At 44.8% G+C, this 24,446-nt stretch overlaps 1 protein-coding gene and 1 pseudogene across 10 annotated transcripts in view; one reads left to right on the top strand and one right to left on the bottom strand.

Annotated features, from left to right (window-relative positions):
* Positions 1-5,750: 5,750 nt before the first annotated feature.
* Sanbr (SANT and BTB domain regulator of CSR) overlaps positions 5,751-24,446 on the bottom strand; it is a 69,474-nt gene continuing 50,778 nt past the window's right edge. For 6 of the 10 annotated variants that reach the window (XM_039092096.2, XM_017599249.3, XM_039092091.2 and 3 more), the window contains one exon: positions 21,948-23,798. In XM_039092096.2, coding sequence (XP_038948024.1) covers positions 23,660-23,798 — 139 coding nt within the window. In that variant the 3' untranslated portion in view covers positions 21,948-23,659. Of the gene's footprint in view, positions 6,095-21,940; positions 23,799-24,446 lie in introns of those variants that run through there. The other 4 variants (XM_063273270.1, XM_063273269.1, NM_001100971.1 and 1 more) reach the window with 3 other exon arrangements.
* On the top strand, positions 6,121-7,859 carry Dck-ps1 (deoxycytidine kinase, pseudogene 1; annotated as a pseudogene).

A 24,446-nucleotide genomic window follows, 5' to 3' on the forward strand; every position in this document is an offset into this window, starting at 1 on the left:
AACATGATGTACACATCTACAACATGCCAGGTTTCTGTTTACACCCAAACATTTGGACATGGCTTTGTCATGATTTACTAGTCTAGAAAAAATGCAAACGCATGACATTTCCTGAAGACAGAACTCTGTGGAGTGGGGTACGGTTCCATATTAGCTTGCCTAGGATGTGCGAGGCCCTGGGCTCCATCCACTGCCATCAAGAAACAAAAAGGGAAAAGGAAAGGGTGGGGGCTGGGTTGGGAAGGAAAGAGGAAGGAAGAAATACTTTACTGACACAGCAAAGGAAGCTGTGTTGATGGTGGGCGTGTGCCTGTGATCTTAGGTCTCGAGGGATGGAGACGTGAGAGTTCAAGTCCATCAGTTTCACAGTGAACCAGCCTCGGCTCTACGACACCTTCTTTAAAAAGAGAGAAAGAGGCAAAAGAACTGAGGACTCAGTGGAGAAAGTCGGGCGGACAGAGATCGATGGATCTGCCAAACCGAGGTTACCGGGGATCAGTGCTTTGATTGACTGACATCCATAGATAGTTTAAAAGGATTGATAAAATATATAAAGGCACAAAACAGGATGGGCAGGATGGTAAGAAAAGATAGGACAGTAGCTACAACTACTGTACACACAGTTTAAAATGGGAATGGTCTTCCCCAACAGCCCCCAAGCTTAGTTCTCCCGTTCCCTGAGGCCCCAACAGAAACAGGAAGTTCCAGCCACTGTGGCACGGCCTGCGGTCTTCGGCCCATCAGCACCCTTGCAATCCCTAGCTGGACCGAGATGTCATTACCCTCCCTGAATCTTTAGGAACATGTCCTGACTGGTCTTGCCTCACTTAATCGAAGCTGTCATTGAAGCTTCACTGGGAAATGTCTACCCTGCCCCCAATTGATGATATTTTGATTAAGAATGGGACTGCTTTTTGCCCCTGTCCAAAAAGTGTGCCTGGGGCTAAATTGAAGAGTTTTAAAATAGTGGCACTGACAGAAGAAATCTCAAAACAGCCTAATTATGGACGCCATCATCTGGTTATTAGCGTTCACTCCTGAAGAGATCTATATTGAAAAGGAGCAAGCTGAGCAAGGAAAAATACGAAATGTACAGCTGGGGAGAAACAAGCACCAGGAAGTGCAATGGAGCCAAGTGTAGGAGATAACCAGACTAAAAAGCCTGATTTCAAATGGAATAGAAGAGTAGCCAGGTTTCCCTGATGAACCTTGATAAAACACCAGCATGTTTTATTGCTAGCCTTCTCCCAGTTAGTCTCCACAGCTCCCTACAGCCTCTTTTTTTTTTTTTCGGAGCTGGGGACCGAACCAGGGCCTTGCGCTTCCTAGGCAAGCGCTCTACCACTGAGCTAAATCCCCAACCCCTCCCTATGGCCTCTTACAAGGGTAACTGTATTAGGAAAGGAAGCAAGCGGACTTTGCAGGGATTTATTGGGTACATTCTGAATCCTAGTCCTGGAGATCTCAAGAAACATTGTGGCCCTCCAGTTAAAAATAGAAACTTATGTAAATCCAGTGATTGATGAAGTATTGGCTGAAGTCTGACTCACAGTAGGTCCAGTGGGTCCCCAAACTCATCCTGTGGTCATTTCCGCAGTCTCAGAATGTATACTCAGAAATACTTAGAAGTTGGTAGAATTCTCACATTGGTTCCCTGTCCTGTAAAGTGAGGGTTGTTATGGTTGGAAAGCCTTTAGAGTTGCTTCTGACAGGGAAAATAGTGACTCTAAACTAATATCATACTCCTGGAGGAGTGGCAGGAATTAGCACCACCATCAAGGGACTTGAAAGATGCAAGGGTGGTAGTTCCCACCACATCTCCCTTTAACTCTCCTGTCTGGGCAGTGCAGAAGACATATGGCTCGGGAAGAATGCCAGTTGACTATTGAAGACTCAGTCAGGGAGTGACTCCTACTGCAGCTGCTGTACTCAGTGTGGTGTTGGGCGGATTACCCCGTCCTGGTACCTGGTACGCAGCTATCGATCTAGCGAATGCCTTCTTCTCAGTATCTGTCCATAAGGATCCCCAGAAGCAGTTTGCTTTCAGTTGACAAGGCCAGCAGGATACTTTTACAGTTTTACCTCAGGGCCATATTAGCTCAGTTGCCCTGTGTCAGAACATAGCAGGGATCTTAATTGTCTGTCTCCTCCACAAAACACCACACTGGCAAACTATATTGACAACATCATGCTGATTAGACCAGATGAACAGGAGGTAACGTCCACTTTGGACTCACTGGTAACACTTATATGATATGTATCAGAGGATGGGAAAGAAATCCAACTAAAATTCAAGGACCGTCTACATCAGTGAAATTCTTAGGAGTCCAGTGGTGTGTGGCGTGCAGAGATGTTCCTTCTAAGGTGAAAGGTTAAGTTATTCACCTGGCCCCTCCCACCACCAAGAAAGACGCACAACGTTTAGTGGGTCTGTTTGGGTTCTGGCAACAGCACATTCCTCACTTGGGTGTGTTACTCAGGCCCATTTATCAAGTGACTCTGAAGGCTACTAGCTTTGTGTGGGGCCTGGAACAGGAGAAGGCTCTTCATCAGGTCCAGGCCGCTGTACAGGATGCCTACCATTCGGACCATGTGATCCAGCAGACCTGATGGTACTTGAGGTGTCAGTGGCAGACAGAGGTACTGTTGGGAGCCTCTGGCAGGCCTCTGTAGGTGAATCATAGAACAGACCTTCGGGATTTTGGAGCAAAGCTCTTCCGTCATCTGGGGACAGCTAATCAATCGCCCTTTGAAAGACAGCTTTTAGCCTACTATTGGCCTTAGTGAGAACTGAATGTTTGACAGTGGGCCACCAAGTTACCATGTGATCTGAGCTGCCCATCATGAACTGGGTGTTATCTGATCAACCAAGTCTTAAGGTGGGATATACACTCAGCAGACTATTATCAAATGGAAGTGATAAATAGATACAGATACAGTTACAGATACAGATATAGATAGTTACAGATACAGATACAGTTACAGATACAGATACAGATACAGTTACAGATACAGATATAGATACAGATACAGTTACAGATACAGATACAGTTACAGATACAGTTAGAGATACAGATACAGTTACAGATACAGATACAGTTACAGATACAGTTAGAGATACAGATACAGTTAGAGATACAGTTAGAGATACAGATACAGTTAGAGATACAGATACAGTTACAGATACAGATACAGTTACAGATACAGTTAGAGATACAGATACAGTTAGAGATACAGATACAGTTACAGATACAGATACAGTTACAGATACAGATACAGTTACAGATACAGATATAGAGACAGATACAGATGATACAGATACAGGTACAGATATATAAATACAGATACAGATACAGACATAGATATAGATATATGAATGGGGCCACAGCAGGTCCTGAAGGCACAAATGAGTTACATGAAGGAGATGCCCAAATGCCTGTGGTCTCTCCTGTTAAAATGTCATGGTCTCTGCTTCTGTTAAAACGTCGCGTGCTGCCAAGCATTCACTGTAGTAGCCCTGTGATTGGTCGTCTAAGGAAAAATCGACTAGGACCTGGTTTACTGAGAGTTATACATGTTTTGCCGGCACCACTGAGACGTGGACAGCTGCCACATTGCAGCCTCTTCCTGGGACAACGCTGAGACACTGGTGAAGGAAAATCTTTACAGCGGGCAGAACTTCAGATAGCACACACATCATTCATTTTGTTTGGAAGGAGAAATGGCCCGATGTACCATTTAAAAAGATGAGCTACGACCATACAGACACAACATAGAACATAGACTGGGGATGTAATTCACTTAGTGAAAATATGCTATTTTCTTGATTTATGACGATTTGTATATCGGCTCGTAAGAGTCCTTGAACGGATAATTCCCACGTGAATACTGGCGTTCTTGACTGATTTTCTTTACCATTCTGTTTCAAAGGCCCCAGACAGTGCTTCAGGTGCCACCGACCCTGACCCATTCTCGCCGGCCGGCGAGTGCCTTCCTCTTCTCTGACAAGTCTCCTTCCGGCATTGGCCCCGCCCACTCATCCCGGCTCCAATCTCTCCTTTTCCCTCTGGAATCTCCACCTTGTGCTCTCTTTATGGTCTGCAAGTGGGTGAGTCCTACAGCAGGAAGCTCGGTGTGGGAGCCCAAGAACACTTACTTTCTTTCTTCTTTTTCTTTTTTTAAGTCTTTATTTATTTTATGTATGCGAGTACACTGTCGCTGTCCTCAGACACCCCAGAAGAGGGCATCAGATCTCATAGATGGTTGTGAGCCACCATGTGGTTGCTGGGATTTGAACTCAGGACCTCTGGAAGAGCAGTCAGTGCTCTTCACCACTGAGCCATCTCTCCAGCCCTTCTTTTCTTTTTTTAGTTTATTTGCTTTACATCCTGCTCACTGCCCCCTTCCAGTTACCCCCTCCCACAATCCTTTCCCCCCATCTCCTCTCCCCTTCTTCTTACCAGGTGGGGTTCCCCTGGATATCCCCCCACCCTGGCACATCAAGTGTCTACAGGGCTAGGCCGGTCCTTTACCGCTTATGCCAGACAAGGCAGCCCAGCTAGAAGAACATAGCCCATGGACAGGCAACAGCTTTTGGGTTAGTCCCACTCCAGTTGTTCAGGACCCACATGAAGACCAAGCTGCACATCTGGTACATATGTGCAGGGAGGCCTAGGTCCAGCCTGTGTGCACACTTTGGTTGGTGGTTGTACTGGCTGGTTTTGTGTGTCAACTTGACATAAGCTGAAGTTATCACAGAGAAAGGAGCCTTAAGGAAATGACTCCAGGAGACCCAGCTATAAGGGATTTTCTCAACTAGTGATCAAGGAGGGGAGGACCCAGCCCATTGTGGGTGGTGCCGTCCCTGGGCTGGTAGCCTTGGGTTCTATAAGAGAGCAAGCTGAGCAAGTTAAGCTAAACAAGCCAGTAAGAAACATCCCTCCGTGGCCTCTGCATCAGCTCCAGTCCTGACTTCCGTTGGTGATGAACAGCAATGTGGAAGAAAGCTGATAAACCCTTTCCTCCCCAACTTGGTCATGATGCTGGTGCAGGAATAGAAACCCTGACTAAGACAGTGGTTCAGACTCGGAGAGTCCTGAGGGTTCAAGTTAGTTGACTCTGTTGGTCTTCCTGTGGAGTTCTTATCCCCTTAGGGGCCCTCAATCCTCCTCCTATTCTTCCATAAGTGTCCCCAAGTTCCATCCACTGTTTGGCTGTGGGTGTCTGCACCTGTCTGAGTCAGCTGCTGAGTGTGGCCTCTCAAAGGACAGCCATGCTAGGCTCATGTCTGCAAGCATAACAGTCTCACTAATAGTGTCAGGGATTAGTGCTTTCCCATGGGATGGGTCTCAGGTTGGGCCAGTTGTGGGTCGACTGTTCCCTCAGTCTCTGCATTTCTTGTAGACAGGATAAATTTGGGGTTGAAGGTTTGATGGGTGGGTTGGTATTCCTACTCCACCACTGGGGTTCCTACCTGGCTACAGGTGGTGGCCTTTTCAGGTTCCATATCCCCTATGCTGTGAGTCACAGCAAAGGGCACCCCCATTGATTCTTGGGTGCCTTCCTTACCCCAGGTCTCTGTCACGTCCTGGAGATGCCCCTCACCCCTTACTTCTGTTAGTAGCAGATTTCCATCTAGCCATCTCTCCTGTCTTTCCACACCTGATCCTGAACCTCTCCCATTCCAGTTCCCTCCCTCCACCTGCCTCCTGTGACTTTTATTCCACTTTCTAAATGAGACTCAAGCATTCTCACGTGTGTCTTCCATTTTGTTTAGCTTCTTTGGGTCTGTGGATTGTAACATGGGTACCTGTATTTTATGACTAATATCTACTTACAAATGAGTATATATCATGCACGTCCTTTTGGGACTGGGTTACCTCCCTCAGGATGATATTCTCAAGTTCTATCAATTTGCTGGCAAAATTCATGCAGTCTCTGTTTTTAATGGCTGACTAGTAGTCCATTGTGTAGATGTACCACATTTTCTTTATCCATTCTTCAGTTGATGAACATCTGACTTGTTTCCAGTTTCTGGCTATTACGAATAAAGTTGCTATGAACATAGTTGAATAAGTGTCTTTGTGGGATATTGCTGTAAATTAAAAAAAATAAATAAATAAATGCTGTCTTTTATCCCGCACTAGGTCTGGCACCGCAGCGCCCCAAGATATCTGGTAGAAATCTTCATCTCAGTCAGCAAAGCCTCTCACCGGCTTTGCTCCATCCCATATCACACTGCCCATGGCTTCTCTCTGAACCTGGCAACAATCTCTCTACCCATCTAGTTCCCAAGGCAGGTTGCCACCATGTCAGACATACACATCCCAATTCTGTAGCAGCCTAGTGTCTCCAACCACCACACACTCTCTTAAACTTAAATGGCCACATGAAAGAACACACAACACAACCTCTGATCTAATTGATAAGATATAATTGCCCGGGGCGCCTCACCCTCCCGGTGGAGCCACACGCAGTGCAGATCCCACAAGGGTGAGATGGGGAGGGTGGGAGTCAGGGCTGCCAGGGGTCCTTCACAGTCCCTCCCAGTCGCCTGTGCCTCCGAGCGCCAAAGTCAAAGTGTTGGTTCCGCTGGCGCGAAATTGATGCTGCAACCCCGAGCCACCACCCGCGCCGCTGCCTTCCTGCAGGTCCCGCATCCGAGCTGTCTGGCGCTAAGCATGGCCACCCCACCTAAGAGGTTCTGCCCTTCTCCCTTGACCAGCTCTGAGGGCACCCGCATCAAGATCTCCATCGATGGGAACATCGCTGCTGGGAAGTCAACGTTTGTGAATATCCTAAAGCGAGTCTGTGAGGATTGGGGCGTGGTTCCTCAGCCCGTCGCCAGGTGGTGCAATGTGCAGAACACCCAAGGCAACCCTGAGGAGTTGACAGCATCTCCGAAGAGCGGTGGGAATGCTCTTCAGATGATGTATGAGAAACCCGAGCGGTGGTCTTTTACCTTCCAATCATACACCTGTCTCAGCCGGATCCGAGCCCAGCTTGCCTCTCTCAACGGCAGGCTCAAGGATGCAGAGAAACCTGTATTATTTTTGGAACGATCTGTGTATAGTGACAGGTGTACTTTTGCATCCAATTTGTATGAATCTGACTGCATGAACGAAACAATGGGCAATATATCAAGACTGGCATGACTGGATGAATAGCCAGTTTGGCCAAAGCCTTGAATTGGATGGAATAATTTATCTTCAAGCTACTCCAGAGAAAGGCTTAAATAGAATATATATATGGGGAAGGGATGGAGAACAAGGCATTCCTCTTGAATATTTAGAGAAACTTTACTATAAACACGAAAGCTGGTTCCCTCATCATACTCTGAAATCCAACTTTGATTGTCTCCAAGAGACGCCTATCCTCACACTGGATGTTAATGAGGACTTTAAAGACAAACATGAAAGTCTGGTTGAAAAGGTCAAAGAGTTTTTGAGTACTTTGTGATTGCACAGGAGACAACAGGCAACACAATGTTTCCAGATACTTTAGTTTTGTGTATTGCCATAGCTTGATAGTCCTGCAAAACTCTTTACAAGATTGAAGTTTTTAAACCATTTTTGTTTTAAGGGAAACCCTTTTTCTTTATAACATGTGTATATATATGTATGTATACATATTTAATATTTGTAATCTTATGTAAAACTTTGCATCCTTCCTTTACTCCCCACATCTTCCATTTCTGGTTGTCCTTCCTTTCCGGTTTAAATCAGAGCTGTCTTATCTCTCCCGACCTCTGGAAGTCTGGAGGTAGATTTTCGTAGAATCAGTGCAGTGAGCGAATAAACTGTTCTAACAGGCCCAGCCTTCTCTGCCTTCTCGGTTGTCATCCTGTGGGTTAACGTGTTTTCATGGTGTCTTTGCCTCCGTGGCCAGCAGTTTCGTAGCTGGACGCGTAGAGGATGCGTGTCTTATGTGAGGTAGTACACCTTTTAAAGGTGAGAAGTGGCATTTGGGGAGTCCTCGGAGTAGGAGCGTTTGCTCGGTTTTCTTCCTGTTCCCTTCGGTCGGGCTGGAGATGGAAGCCCTACAGAACTGTCCCCAGCCCTTGACGTTTTCATCAAGTCCTCTCCTGCTCTGCTCGATGTGAGGGTGAGACCATGTTAGCAGCACCACAGGGCTGTTCACTGCTGTGGCTGGTGCGTTTGTAGAGGAGGAGGAGGTTAAACTCTCCAGTTTGATAAATGTATAATTACTTTATAAGTCTTATAATCTTTAATCTGTTTCTTTGTCTGGGATGAGTATTCTTTATTTACGTGAAAGTTTGGTCCAGAAGAAATCTATTTAAGAGGTAGCTAAGAAGTGTATTACGTGAGTCTAAAGCTTCATTAAGAGAGTTACTGTTTGTTTGAATTTTACACACACACACACACACACCTCCTGCAGCAAATTTCTGTTCACTCTCCAGGCCCTCTCTCCCCATCCTCCCTCCTTTCCCCTCTCCTATCCAGTTCCCTCCCTCTTTCCACCATTTTTATTTCCCCTTCTGAGAGAGAGAGTCAAGCATCCTCCCTTGGGCCCTGCTTGTTATTTGGCTCCTTTTGGTCTGTGGATGGTAGAGTGGGCGTCTTGTACTTTATGGCTAATATCCACTTATCAGTGAGTACATACCATGCATGTCCTTTTGGACATGGCTACCTCACTCAGGATATGTTCTAGTATCTATTTGCCTTCAAATTTCACAATGTGCTTGTTTTTAATAGCCGAGTAGTATTCAGCTGTGTAAATGAACCACACTTTTGTTATCCATTCTTCGGTATCTGTTCTCTAGTTTCTGGCTGTTGTGTATCGGGCTGCTATGGACACAGTAGAACAAGCATCCTTGCAATATGGTGGACCATCTTTTGCATATATGCCCAGGAGTAGTATAGCTGGGTCTTGAGGGAGAACTATTCCCAATTTTTGGAGAAACCTCCAGATTGATTTTCAGAGTGGTTGCACAAGTTCGCACACCTGCCAGCAATGGAGACGTGTTCCCCTGCTCCACATCCTGGACAGCAGGGGCTATAGCTTGAGATTTCTATCTTAGCCATTTTGACCTTGTAAGACAGAACCTCAGAGTTGTTTTGATTTGTGTTTCCTTGACGACTATAGGCTTTGAACGTTTAAGCACTTCTCAGCCATTAAAGACTCCTTTGTTGGGAATTCTCTGTTTAGCTCTGTACTCCATTTTTTAAGTTGGGTTATTTGGTCTGTTGCTGTCTAACTTCTTGAGTTCTTTATATATTTTGGATATTAGCCCTCTGTCGGATAAGGGTTGATGAAGATCTCTGTAGGCTACCAATGGCGTCCTTTGCCTTACAGAAGCTTTTCAGTTTCATGAGGTCCCATTTGTTGACTGTTGATCTTAGTGCCAGAACTGTTGGCATTCTGTTCAGGAAGTTGTCTCCTGTGCCCATGTAATCAAGGCTGCTCCCCCACTTGGGTTTGAGTTTTGTGTAGGGTGATAAATATGGGTCTATTTGCGTTCTTGTCCACCTCAGACAACCAGCTCCATTTGTTGAAGATGCTTTCTTTTTTCCATTGTATGGTTTTGGCTTCTTTATAAAAAAAAATCAAGTGTCTATAAGTGTGTGGGTTTATTTCAGGATTTTCCAATTCAATTCCATTGCTCGACCTGCCTGTTTCTATACCAATAGCACGTAGTATTTTTACTACTATAGCTCTGTAGTAGAACTTGAACTCCGGAACGGGATACCTTGCAGTTCTTTCATCGTTCAGAATTGTTTTACTGTCCTGGGTTTGTTGTTCCATATGAAGTTGTTCTTTCAAGGTCTATAAAGAATCTCAGGCTTGGAAGATACAATATAAGAAATTGATACATTGGTCAAAATAATGCTAAATCAGATTTTTATAGGTTTAGGCCTAATATTTAAGTCTTTGATGATTTTGTATTAATTTTTCTAAACATCTTACTGTCCAGTTCAGGCTGATTCAAACTGCCAGTCCCACCTCTAACTCACAGTTCTGCACTCTTTCCCGAGTACCTACGTATGCAAAGGTCTGAGCAAACTTTTGTAGATGGCACTAAGTAAATGATCTGAGTCCATTCTTTGACATGTGGACATAAGGACTTCCCAGCACAATTTGGTAAAAATGCCATCCTTTCTGTACTGAATTGTCTTGGCACCTTTGTCAGAAGTCACTTGGGTGTATAAGTAAGAGTTCATTTTAGGCTGTGGTGGTATTCTGTGTATTTTTACTGTTAATTCCAGTGTTTAGCTCAAAATATTTAAGAGCCTACTTCTTAAAATCGAGTAGCAGTTTTGAGTAGGTATTTAAAACATTGCTATGTCGATATAAAAGTTGGGCCAGTAGCCACTCTTCAGTTTTCGGTATCTGTTTACTGCTAAGACAAGAGGCTGGGGCCTTCATCTTCAAAATCAACTGATGTGACAGATGAGACACAATGGCACCTCATATAAGATGCTGTCACCAGGAGTAGTCAAGGGCAGTAGGCTATGATGCTCTATGATGAGGACAGCACTAGAGAAGCGCAGGGCCAGCCTGGACGGGGCAGAAGACTGACCCATACAGGGCATTCAGCAGAGACATAGCTGTATTTCAGATAATTATAGCCAAATTTCTCACTGACTAAGAGGAAGGTAACAAGTTTAAATGGAGAGTTCGAACGAATCCTTTTAGATGGAACCGGGTTCAGAACTGTGAGCACACGTCGCTGGTTTGTGGTGTGGGTGAGACACAGAGAACCTAACACTACGCACTCTTTGAATCCACAGAGTAGGCTGGGAAGCCGAAACATGGCAACAGAAGCTACCTTACCTGGGAACCAGTTTCCAGCCCCCTGCACTCTGAGGAACGGGTGCTCTGTGGAGAGGTCATTCCACAGAGGAACAGGGAAAGCGGGCTGAGCTCAAAGCATTCTATGCCAGCTGGAGACCACACAAAGTAAAACCCAGAAATGGAGCCCTGTACCCAGTGTCTAACTCTGCGACAATTTAAGTATAACATAGTGAGACTCAAGGCCTGGAGGGATGGCTCACTGGTTAAGAGCACTGGCTACCCTTGCAGAGGACCTCACATGGCAGCTGACAACTGTATTCTAGTTCCAGGGAATTCAACGCGCACACGCACACGCACGCACGCACGCACGCAGGTAAACGTGACTACACTGAAGGCAAAATAATTTTAAAGTGACAGTGCCTCAGGAAGGTGGTATGGTTCTGCTGCGCTAAGCCAGGTCCAGGGGAAGGGAAGCACACTTGCTTGAAAATGCCAGGGACATGTTTGTCATCTGCTCTCTCGCTACTGTCCATAACCCCATTCATATTTTTAAATGAATCACCACAAGGGAATCTGCTCACTGCTGCTACTGTACACAATACCGCCTTACAGGATTAGGAAAGGGCCAGCCTCAGTTAAGAAAATTGGATACTTAATATCAGAACAAAATTGGAGCACTGCTGGGGAAAAAGAGGGAAATATAGCCATCTTCAAAGATTTCTTAATAAATTTCTCTGTTTAAGAATAGATGAAAACTAAAAGAATAGGGATTTATAAATCTATTTCATGACCTTTAGGTATTTGATAATGCAAAACCCACTTTTAACCAATGCAACATCCTCTAGTCTTTTTTTAAAATATTGTTTAAAAATTTATTTTATTTGGATGAATACACTGTAGCTGTCTTCAGATACACCAGAAGAGGGCATCGGATCCCATTACAGATGGCTGTGAGCCACCATGTGGTTGCTGGAGATTGAACTCAGGAGCCCTGGAGGAGCAGCCAGTGCTCCTAAGCGCTGAGCCTTCTCTCCAGCCCCATCTTGCTTTTCAGAAACAGTCCAGATCTGGCTTCCCCAGACCCACAGCTCATTCCTTCTATTTGTTTTCTCCATCTCTGAAGAGTGAGAGACGCATAGAGGGATGTCAGTCTTTTCTCACGCTTCTCCTTACATACTCGGCGGCTTACCAAGACAAAACTCCACATCTAGACCATTTCCTCTGTCTGCTCTGAGTCACCACATTGTCATCTACTTCCCGCTGATGTCCCCTGACTGTCTTTTTAATTTCTGTTTCAGGGCTGGGGCAATGCGTCAGAGGTTTCGAGAACTTGACGTTCTTGCAGATGACCTCATTTCATTCCCAACACCAGCATGAAAGCTCACAGCCTTCCGGTTCCAGGAGACCCAGCACCCTCTTCTGACCTCTGTGGGAACCAGACATGTATGCAGCGCAGACACAAACACGAAGGCATGACACTCAGCATAACAAGTCTTATAAAAATGTGCATGATGTTGGTATGCATTTGCATGTAAGTGCAGGGACCAGTGTGCCCCGGTGTCCACGTGGAGATCATAACCGTGCACCGGTTACCTTCCATTTCCCTTGAAACAGTCTCTTGTCTGAGCTGTGTGCCTCAGGTTAGCTAGTCTGCAAACTCCCAAGGACCTTTGCTTCTGGTGTTTCCCGTGGACGTGGTGCTGGGGTCACAAATGTGTGCTGTTGTACCTGGCTCTGTATGAGTTCCTAGGAGCCAAGCTCATGTATTGGCTGAGCTACGTTCTGCTCACAATCCACTGACTTATGATTGATACATCGCTTTCCTTCCAGTAGTTTTCCTCCTGGATTGTACTCACAGATAAGGTGCATGGTTGTAAACTTTACCTCATCTGTGTCTTCCTGAGAGCAGTATAGGTATATACCAGTTATGACATTCTCCGTTTTTGCAGAAGACAATGCCTTCTTCAAAACGCAACTGGTTTAAGCGGGCAATGAGCCTCAATGCACATTACGATGCTGGCTGTGTTCAGTGCTCATACGGCCCTACCTATGCACTCTTTAGCTTTTCCATCTCTGGCTGCTGCTCCCTGATTTCACTATTACTGCATATCCAGGTTTGTGTTTCGTCAGTAGTGCAAGTCAAGCTTGAGCATGTGTCCACATACTATGTCATGCCTTAGCACGTTACTACACTTTGGGGGGAACTGAAATTGTTATGTAGCAGCCTGGGATCTCTGCAGCTTTCATTAGGCCTTCATCTCTTTGCTATTTTCATACTGATTTTTAAAGAGCCTGTCGCCTGTTTGCCCTAGCAATGAACCTGGCATGGTTTTGCCCCCTCTGCCACCCTACCCTTTGTAGTCTCTGATCCACGTACACTTTATCCTGGTGTGTGGAGTCTGGCGTAACCTCAATCTTTTCAAATTCTGTATTCAACTGTCCCGATGCTGTTCCTTAAGAGCCAGCTCCGGGCATGTGAGACGCCGGCTCTACAATATACTAAATGATTTCCCTGAACTTGCTTGTGGGATTTCTAACGCAGCTCAGAATAGAGAATAAATCAGTCAGTAATAGAGACTGATTTATTTTGCTTTTTTGATATTCAAATTTTTATTTATTAAAACTTTCCATTACAATTTTAAAAGTTAAAAGTCTTTTGACCATGCCAGAGGCCTGTATGTGCAGCAGAGCAGATTTGTTTTAAGAATACTAACAGGCCGGAGAGATGGCTCAGTGGTTAGAGCACTGACTGCCCTTCCAGAGGTCCTGAGTTCAATTCCCAGCTACCACATGGTGGCTCACAACCATCTGTAATGGGGATACAATGTTGTCTTCTGGTGTGTATGAAGACAGCTACAGTGTACTCACATACATAGAGTAAACAAATATTAAATAAAATGAATATCAGAAAGAGGTAGAAGATAAGACCTACAGGCATCTATGTACCCACCTTCTGAGAGGTAGCACCATCCTTGGGTAGCTGGTGTGGTTACTAAGGCTGCCTTATATCCAAAATTATACCAAAGAAAATGACACAGCCCAACAAAGGAACAATGGCTCCTGAATGACATTCACGGTCATTTTCCTTGATTAGAGTATGGCACTGGGATAGATCCGCTGATGCTTATAATCACAGATCATGTGGGATTGAGCTTGGATACCACAGAGCTAAGAAGGATTCTGTTCATGGAGCAGTCATATCTCCAGATAACATGTAGGCCTGGGGATACAGCTCATCCATGCACCGTGTTCTAACTTCAACCTGGAGCCAGAATTCAGAAAAATTCCCAATCGAGTCACCCCGAGAGTAACTTGCTCTGTTAGCAAGACCAAGCTGCAGGGCAGGACTTTGCTGCTCAGACTTTAGATCAGAAGGCTCTGCCTTTCACTCTGTTTAGATTCTGGACAGTAAAGACCTGACTGCATTATCATCGCCAGACTTCATAGTTTAGACTGCGCAGGGTTTTACAAGAGCCCAGGCTGCCCTGGAACTTACTGTGTAGTTGAGGTTGGCCTTGTAGAAAGCCCCAACTCAGCTTCTCAAATGTCAGATTCAGACGAATCATTGCACATCCCTACCTAGTAGGGCTAGTCTGTCTCTTATCAAACTGAACGTTCTTTAAAGAAAGCCTAAATAGATATTTTTCCATATGAACTTATAAGGTATTCACCTAATTCCAGATTAGTATTTACTTTAATTTTTTAATTTCATTTTATTTAGTATATGTGTGTGAATTTGTATATGCATGTACATATGTCTACATGTATGTATGTCTGCATGTACATATGTCTACATGTATGTATGTATGCATGCATGTATGTTATGGCATGGCATGAAAGTCAGAGGGCAATTTGCAGGAGTCAGTTCTCTCCTTGTACTGTGTGGGTCTCAGGGTTTGAGCTTAGGTCATCAGGCTGGGTGGTAGGAGCCTTTACTCAGTGAGTCATCGCACTGGCCTGAAAAAATTGGAATTTATTAGAATCATACTTCTGGAAGCCCTTCCTCAGAGCTTCTAGGTCCTAATAACTCTTGTTTGTTTGTTTGCTGGTTTTGTTGTTTTTTCTTTTCTGAGACAGGGCTTTTCTTTCTGTAGCCCTGGATTTCGTGGACTTGATGTAGACCAGGCTGTCCTCAAACTCAGAGAGATCGCCTGTCTCTGCTTCCCGAGTACTGGGATCAAAGGTGAGCTCACCACCCCCTGTTCTAATGATTCTGCTTTCTTCCGTCCAGCCTTTACTTTCATATCCTCTTTAGTTTAAAATGATTTAATGTCTCTTTAGCTAATTCCTTTATAGTAAAGCCACTCTTGGGAAACCTAGTTTGTTTTCTTACTATGGTCTGTTCATACTCTTTATTAAATAAATGATGTAAACTGCTAAGAAAAATAAACAATGAAACATGTAAGGTGGCTACAAGCTAAAAGGCATTTTATAAGTTGTCAATAACACAAAGTGAAATTGTGGAGCAGACAAAATAAATGATGTAAACTGCTAAGAAAAATAAACAATGAAACATGTAAGGTGGCTACAAGCTAAAAGGCATTTTATAAGTTGTCAATAACACAAAGTGAAATTGTGGAGCAGACAGCTCAGTGTTGAGCGTTTGCTCTTGCCAGGGACTCTCAAGTAAGGGCTCACAGCTGTCTCTAACTCCAGCACGGGTGGGTCAGGTGCCCTCTTCTGGAGGCCGTGGGTACTGCACACACATTCATGCCGTCATACACAGAATAAAGTAAACCTTGATGAATCTATTACAGAACGGGACGAAGAAATGAATTCAGCAAAATCATCTGTGGTACGCACAGACAGATGATGTGAGAGGCAGCATCATTAGTCACTGAAAGGGAGCCATGAATGGAGCTAAGCCAGTCTGGAAACTTGTCAAGCTTCACAACGCCAAGATCCTAGATAACTGCCTCAAGTCTAGGGAGGCCCTTCTACCCAAGTGTGAAAATTTAAGTCTTAAAAAACCTCTAAACATAAGTACTATAGTAAATAAAGGATCTGAAAAGATTCCCTAAAGAGATAGCTTACGGGGGGGGAAGTTAACGTATATAATTATATTCTGAATTAACTTCCTGTAGGTTTGGTGGATCACACTGCAGGGCTCAGTGCCTTAATCTTAGTACTTGGAAGCAGAAGCAGATGGACCTCTGAGTTTGAGGCCGGCTTCATCTGCCGAGTTAGTTCCAGAATAGCCAGCTCTACACAGGGAGACCCCATCTTAAAAATCAATCAATCAATCAAACAAACAAACAAACAAAGACAGGAGAGTTGCTGGGCTCCAGGTCAGTCATGCCATCTCAAAACATTGGAAACTAGAAAAAAGCCTTCTATAAATAAAAGCACATTAAACAAAATGGAAAGAAATATGGTGTTCTGGAAGACGGATTAGTGTGAGCACAAGCACACAGACAGCACACACAGTCTTAAAGCTTAAAGGAAAATAGAGACAATGACTTTAATACACCTGTCCCCTCCAAAGTTCAGTTGCTATCACTTTGATGACATTAAGAAGTATTTTTGTGGGGCTGGGGATGTAGCTCAGTGGTAGAGCGCTTACCTAGGAAGCGCAAGGCCCTGGGTTCGGTCCCCAGCTTCGGAAAAAAAAAAAAAGAAAAAAAAGAAAAAAAGAAAAAAAAAAGTATTTTTGTTTTGTCTTACTGCGTAGCCCAGGCTGGCTTCAAAATTGCAATCTCCTGACTGGAGGCTGAGTGTGTGCTGCTGTGTCCAGCTTCCTAGTCTGGAAGGCATAACACAGCACTGGCTGAGCTTGTGTGAGGTCTCTTTTGTGGATGCAACCCAGAGCCCGCCCCTCAGGAGGTTATCGTGGATCGTGGATCGTGGCTGCGGGATTAAGAGAACAGCCCTGTTCTCTAGGATAGCTTGTTAGCACAAGCCATGAGCAGATGGACTAGGAATGGAAAGAGCTGATAGCGTATGCCCTCGATCCCAGCAATCGGGAGGCAGAGGCAGAGGCTGGGGGTGGGGAGGCTCAGTGAGTTCTGAGGTTGCCTGGTCTACAGAGTTTCAGGACAGCTAGGGCTACACAGAGAAATCCTGTCTAGAAAAACAGGAGAAAATGTAAGAACGGGAGGAAGGAACATGAACGACCAGTACACATACAAGTGTAACCACACACTAAGCTCCCTAAGGCACACAAACAAACAAAAACGCTGACACGACTCCACTCTCTCTGGACTAACGAAAACTGTAGACATTAGTATCCTGAGGGTAGGAATGGGAACGCTGTGACCTGAAGGCTGAGAGTGACTTGTTTGGGTCCGTTAAAGGTGAAGGCATACATTTCTGTGCAGGAAGATTACTGGCCACACCTAAGCCTGGTAAGACTCTTCCCTCCCTCAAGTGCCAGATGGAGCCTCTGTCAGCCAAGTCCCTTCATGCACAAGAACAACTTGTGAACCAAGCCACTGAGATTGGGGGTTACTGCAACAGGACTGTCCTGACTGACGTCCCAGTCGGAGTCGCCAGTCCTGCTGGCAGCGGTCCATGCTGGAGCAACTCTGAAGGAAGACTTAACAGATTGAAAATGGAAACGTTCAACAACCTACACACAAGAACAGTGTTCGTGGGAGACTGATGTCCGTCAGAAGATGAGTACTGGAATGTAAGAGGGAAAACAGAAGCTAGGAGTGGCGGCACATGTCTATAATCCCAGCATTCCAGAGCCTGAGGCAGGAGGATGAGTTCAACCTGGGTAATGTGCAAGCTTGAGGCCAGCCTGAGCCACAGAGTAAGACACCACCTAGAAAGAATAAAACCAAACTCGAGCCTGAACCATAATGTCAACATTTACTGACAGGAAACAGAAAAATGTATTTAAGGAGATTCATTAACTAGGATACTGTTGAATAAGCTATAAATAAGTTTCAGTTACCTGATTAACATATATTACTCTAAAAGGTATAATTTAGGACGTAAAACCTACGTAAGGATATGTATAGCATGACGTCATCACATTAGGTTTGTACATTACATTATATTGTGGGTGCAAAATACAGACATAAAGACATTCACTAGCACAGTAAATATAAAGTTCAAGGAGAGGTTCATTTCTGAGACAGGAAGATGAGGTAGTGTCATCTGTGAGACAGGGGGAGCATTTTATCCCTAATGAAATGTCTAATGCTGTGCTGTTGGGCACTAGGACGGGCACCTAGCTGCTGTCCTACCCTCTCTATCGACCCTGCCCCAGCCCTGCCAATATATTGCTATAAATCTGCCCCATGGGAAGAACTAGGAGGGTAGGTCGGGTAGCCACACGACTCAGTGTGCAGTTTAACAAGTATGTAATGTGCAACTTACTTTTATACATTATATAGGCTGTGGTTTTGCTAAGTTAGTAAAAATATTTGCTTAGAGGAGATGTGTTTTTTGTTTGTCTGCATTGATCTCTTTGCTTCTTTTGCTTCATTTGGAGTACTTAAGCATGTCTATTCTTTAGGTTTTCAGGACAGTTAGAGTCCAAGTACTTACAGACCCTGGAGAATAAAACATGCAAACTCACGATCTCACAATGGGCAGTTCTGGCTTTTGAAGGGCATAGAATGTAAAGTTAACCTTGTAAGTAGTCTCCCATGTTTGGTTTCGTTTCCTCCTAGACGTCTCTGTGCTGGCCGTTTCTGTCTGAGTGGCTTTCTCTCACAGTGTTCTCCCTCTCCCAGAGTTCCCACAGGTGCCCTCATACAGAGCTGGCCCTGAGGACTGAGTATGTGCAGAGCCTAAGCCACAGCCTCTTGTGGTGACGTCCTGTGGTCAGAGTCCAGGCTCTCCCGACTCCTGTGTGCTCCTGACCACATTGGTGGTGCAGGGTCAGTGCTGGCCATTTAAAGAGCATCACACCAAACATCGTATTTCTAACTTACGGAAGAGTCACCTGGTGACCTTTAATATACCAATGCCACGCCCAGCTCTGAGCCACTACTAGAGGAGTCTTAACGCTTACTTATCAGACAAAACGAAGCATTATTAAAACAACAAAACCCAAACTGTCCAATCCTGACAAGGGAGTCAGCCTTCTGCCCTAAGTGTATGATTCTACACGATCAATGCCTGTGGCCAAAGTGAAACACACCAAGGATTTCTCTCACACATTCATTTTGCACATCACTTTACGTAATGTGAATCAATTCTGACAGGTGACTACACCTCACCTGTTAATTTTGTTAAATTTGTAACTGAGAAAATATATTTAATCATAGGTGAGAATGGAGTTTCAAGTAACTTCAAATTTAACTAATGTGCAAACTGCCACGTTTCAGATGGGTCTTACGTATACAGGACGATTCCAACAGAGCTGCAGACCGCTAACCGTGTCAATGTGCTGAGTACAGAACAACTCAGACAACAGAGAGGTAGGCAGATTGAGGGGAGGCATAAGTCAGGCAGGCCCTGAACAAAAGCATCACAGTCTGGGGGACAAGGATTCGAGGCCACGTCTTCCAGGTGTTTACTATGTATGCCCCATGTAGTTATCGATGGTTAGTAAGTGTCCCCAAGGATGCTGGCAGGGTCACTTTGTGTATACCACTGCCCCTAGACAAGCCTCCATCTGTGGGTGTTTATCCATAAAAGGTAGGTTAGAATACTGCCCTGCATGCGATGGGGAAGCCTGTGCGCACGCGCACGCGCACACGCCATATTCATTCTGTCTACTATTGCTGAATGTCTGTGCTGACAGGGTCTCCTTTGAGCACTGCCCCTGCCCCACGCTGCTCTAGCAAGTGGCTCTGTGGAGTTCCTGCGGGGGATGAGTCATCCTTCTCGGGGCTTTGTCCTTCAGCACTGCTACTCAACTGTGCGTTTGTGAACGCACAGAAGGACTTGATGTCTGTGGAACTTCTTAGATGCACTAAGTTTTCGGCTGTGTTGACCCTTTGATATTCTTTTCGCACATTCACGATACGTACCCAGCTGAGATTAACAGCGCCATCTCTGAGAGTCTGTTCATACTTCATTTTCTCTGTACTACTGTGTTAAACATGAGTGTATCATGTGTTTGTTGCACAGGTGTGTGGTGGTGTGTGTGTGCAAGCGGGGTGCTAGCCATACTGTTTTTCAAGACAAAGTCTCTCACTGGAAGGCTGGATTGACTGGTTATCGGGTCCCAGGGATCTGCCTTTCTCGGCCTCCCAGCTGCTGAGATTGCAAGCAGGAGACATCATACATGTTTTTTAAAACATGGACTCTGGGAATTAAACTGTGGCATCTTGCTTATGCTCCAAGCATCTGCTGAGCCACCTTCTAAAGCCTATAATATTATTTTCATACAGAAAAAGCAGAGAAAGGGGTGGATGAAATATAAGGACGGAAAGCAATTGCACGAGACTCAACACTAGTGGCTCTCGAGGACGGCGGAGTGGGTAAGTGCATAGCAAGCACACTGACCTGCCCTCAGACCCTCAGCACACACACGAAGGTCTGAGTATGGCTGTGTATTTATAACCCTAATGCTGGGGCTGTCTAGCCATCACCCCAGCAGAAAAAACGAAAACTCCAGGTGAATGAGAGATTCCTCTCGGAGGACCAGGATGGAGAATGGCTGAAGAGGGGAACTGAAAATAACCACTGGGGAGACGGAAAGATGCGTGTAATCTCAGCATAAATGCTACAGGGCCATCCCTGCAGGGAGTCGGAATGTGCTCAGTAGGAGAAGTTGAGGCAGTGGACACTTACTGCGATTGCTGGGTGGACTGGAGTAAGGCAGAGAGTATTAGAGTGTGAGTACAAACTCACTCGTATTTCAAGTCACCAGAGCTGCTCTGTAACAGATTATACAATGCAGGAGTGGCAGCCGGGGGAGTCAGAGCGTTTGTAGCACTTCTGTAAAAGGTATGATGGTAGGGATAGTGAGGCAGAGAGAAACAGGTTCTGGTGACCCTCCCTTCCTAGGCCCGAACACACACATACGGGGCAGAAAAACATGCAGCAGCACTTGTTAAAGCACAACAGAAAGACACTCCTGAGGACCGCAGAGGCAGGTACAGTGACCAATGCCATGGGGCATTGTAGTGGAGATTGACAAACAGGAAGTCTTAGCCCAGATCAGTGGAGAGTCGGTGAATGGAAAACTAACAGGAAATATTTGGGGGAGGATGCTTCTGGCTAAAGTGATGGAATCAGATTCTCGTTGAGGACAAGCCAGGTGGTCAGACATCACCTGCAGACCAAGGACACTGATCATCCAGAGATGATAACCACGTGGTGGGCATTGTGGGAGGTAGGCATCCTTGCCAAACCAACTTAGCAGAGGTCTAGGGAATGGCACTGACAAAATGGCTAAGTAATGACTCTTCTTGAATATACACACGTTCTCTCCCTCCCTTCCCCCTCCACTCTCTAATTCAGATGATAGGAAGAGGCACACAGACTTTCATCTTACAGAACTGGACGCTGCCTTCCAAACACAGAATAGCGTAAGGGCAACACTACTTGATCTTTATGGAGATATCACGATAGGCCACGAAGTACTGCGTTAACTATTTACACCTCCTAATTTACTCACTTCCAATAATCTATAACATTATCCCAGAATTAGCCTCCCATATAGACCAGGTTTTAGGGAGACTGGGAGGGCTAGCCCACTAGCACTGGACTGGCTAAGGTCGCCCGTGCCTCCGCCTGGGAGTTGCTCAATGATAGGAACAGGTTGGCTGAAGAGCTGCCAGGCTTGGAGACAAAGGCTTTTAAGTATTTATTTAAATTTGCCATCAGCAAAAAAAACCAAAACATACGACAATTTCAGCCTCAGGTACCTGGCAATTCCTGACTGAACATTGCAGGGAAAGGTAGCACACACTGGGGCGATCGAGCAGCAGCAGCAGCAGCAGCAGCAGCAGCAGCAGCAGCAGCAGCAGCAGCAGCAGCGCTCAGATTGCCTTTCCTGCGGCATTTCCCTCACGCCTGTCAGTGGGGATCCTGTGCTGTTGACTGTGTACCTGGTCCCCTGTAGTGCTTCACCCTTAAATGCCTGGCTAAGTGTTCAGACAGGGTCTCGAATGGGGGATTTTCCTACTTCCGTTTCCAGAGCGATGGGGTGTGCCACCACACGCAAATAATAATCTTAAAACCTAGGATTCCCACAGCTAACTTTCCAGGGAAATATGTAGAATACAGAGCCTCCAGTCTTCTCAGACAGCAGAATGAGTCAGATCAAGGGACTTGCTCCACAGTTTTTGTCATTGCCATTTATTTCAATAAGTTTGAATTCAGAATTAATGTAAGGAAAGCCTTAAAGTACTTGGTAGAAGAAATGCCTGTCCGTGTATCACAGACAGACACAAAATAAAAAGCACATTCCACATGAAATCAGATTTCAACAAAGTCTGTTAACATCAGTCAGTAAATCAGCCCCCTCTGCAGAGAAGCAATGAGCACTTTCATCATTTGTGAAAATCAAAAGAGCATATTTCCTTCTAATTACAATGATCACAAGCTGCTTACATACATAAATCCAAATCTTTCTTTCAGAGAATCCAGGAGCCAACAGTAAGACTGGTAACTCATGGGACTTACACATCGCATTCAAAGAACACTTTCTTGAAAATAAATATGATAAAAGCTATTTCTGAAGTATCAGATAACTAAAAAGCATCTGTATACCAGAATAAAATTTCCAAATAGATATTAAAAACATAAATAACAAATAATTAGGAGCTTCATATAGCAACTAAAAGATACTAACAATTATAATTTTTTTGTGTGAACTAGGTGTAAATCTTTTACAAGATTTATTCTCTGAATAATCCAAAGATGTGAGTCACAAGGCAAAGGAAAACTAAACATAGAAACGGTGTACATCTCATGGTTCTCAGAGACCCATAAACAATTTCCAAACATGTAACAGTACATGCTTACAGTCTGGAACAAAATTTCCCTGAGTGTGCTGTCTACCTGGTTAGAAAAAATTAAAAACATGATCTGTAAACTAGTTTTATTTGAACGTCTCCTTTATCTGGGAAGTTTGAAGCCGTCTCTAAGTGACTAGCAGTCCCTTGCTGTGAGGGGGTTGAAGGAGACTCAGAGGATGAGTGGGTGTGAGAAGCCTGCGTCTGCCTGTGCCACAGAGCTGAAGTGACCCAGCACCCCAGGCCAGCTCACGCTGCCTTCGGTGGGCCAGTGTCACTAGCTTCACAGAGGAGAAGGGCAAGGACCTCATTTTAGGCTCCTATGATTTACAGATAACTATGAAAAATTGAAAGAAACAGAAGGTGAACTAACATTGAACTTTCCATATAATAATCCTGAAAGATGAACCCTTCTTGACCAACATAGTACTGCGATGCCCTCACTTGAAACTCTACTAACACCGCATCGGGATCTGTCACTCCCTAATATCCACACAGCTAAATTTAACATCACCGACAGCTCATTACACAAATTCATTTCCCAACGCTATGCCTAAGACTCCACACTCCCCAAACATACAGCGGTCAGTGTACTGCACAGTGACACTCCCAGGCCTGTGCCCTTAATTTCTTAGGGTCTTACCAACTTAGGACTCTTCTTTGTCAAATAAATAAAGGGCAACAGATATTGAGAATATTAACTATGTATGCAATTATTTTCTACACAGCCTAGAATTATACAAAGAGAAATTTATATAGGAAAATTTATATATACAGTTAAGATTTTAACGAAACCTAACTATATATTTGTGTAAGCATGATTTTTGTGGTTTGCAGGGATAACTAATGGAATACCTAGCAGTCACCGTAGCATGATTTGTGTGGTCTGCAGGGATAACTCATAGAGCACCTAGCAGTCACTGAAGATCTTCGAGGAGTGAACATTTCAGATGTCCAGAGTGTGCCTTCGCTCTTTTTATATCTAGGGTCTTTATGCAGGACGCCCTTGACCAAAACGACTTTTAGACCTAGGTTTTTTAAACAGAAAACAAAGTCAGACTTCTAGACTTCGGGCTTCTAGAACAGCAGGATGCCGTTGCTGCCTTCGTCTGTCTGTCTGACAACATCAACATCCTGTGAAACTTTGTGCTGCTCGCCACAAGTCTTCTAAAACCCCTGGAGTGAGATGCAGTTTGGAATTCAATTTTTTTAAAGTAATCTTTGGGAAGAGAATATAGTCTGTTTACTGCAGAGTATACACAGGTCAGGAGCAGACCTGTAATGAGTGAAGGAGCACAGTGTTGCTCAGGGAACAGCGCACGCTTAGAGTATGACAAGAGCAAAAAGCACAGCGATCGTCACTGCAGTTCAAGGGAGCTGAACACAGATGGCTGAACATCTTGATTTCTGAGCTTCATGGAGTTCAGAATTACAGACCAGGCATATTAGCATCTCTCGCACTTGTGCCCACATCTCTGTAACTTATGCAAATGGCACAAGACTACTAGTTAGTTCTATTATGAAGTAAGATGCTATCATATTCAGGAAGGTGTCTGATAAAGAATAAGACATCCTATTGCCTTCTTTGCAAATGGGTCGAGCTAACCAGGTCTGTCAACCACTTGGGCAGAATAAAGCCTTAGGAAAGTTGACTGTTCAAGAGACTTTTGAAAAAATGCAAAGCCTAGTTAAAATGTGGGTGAGCTGTGTTCTCTCTGGTCAGTGATCACTTCCACAGCCTGAAAATATACTGCCCTCCACTCCACAACACACTCTGCCTATTTCTACACTGAGAGAGAGCGAGAGAGCGAAAGGGAGGGAGGG

Source organism: Rattus norvegicus, chromosome 14 (assembly GCF_036323735.1).
Source record: "Rattus norvegicus strain BN/NHsdMcwi chromosome 14, GRCr8, whole genome shotgun sequence".
In the NCBI taxonomy this organism is placed as follows: Eukaryota; Metazoa; Chordata; class Mammalia; order Rodentia; family Muridae; genus Rattus; species Rattus norvegicus.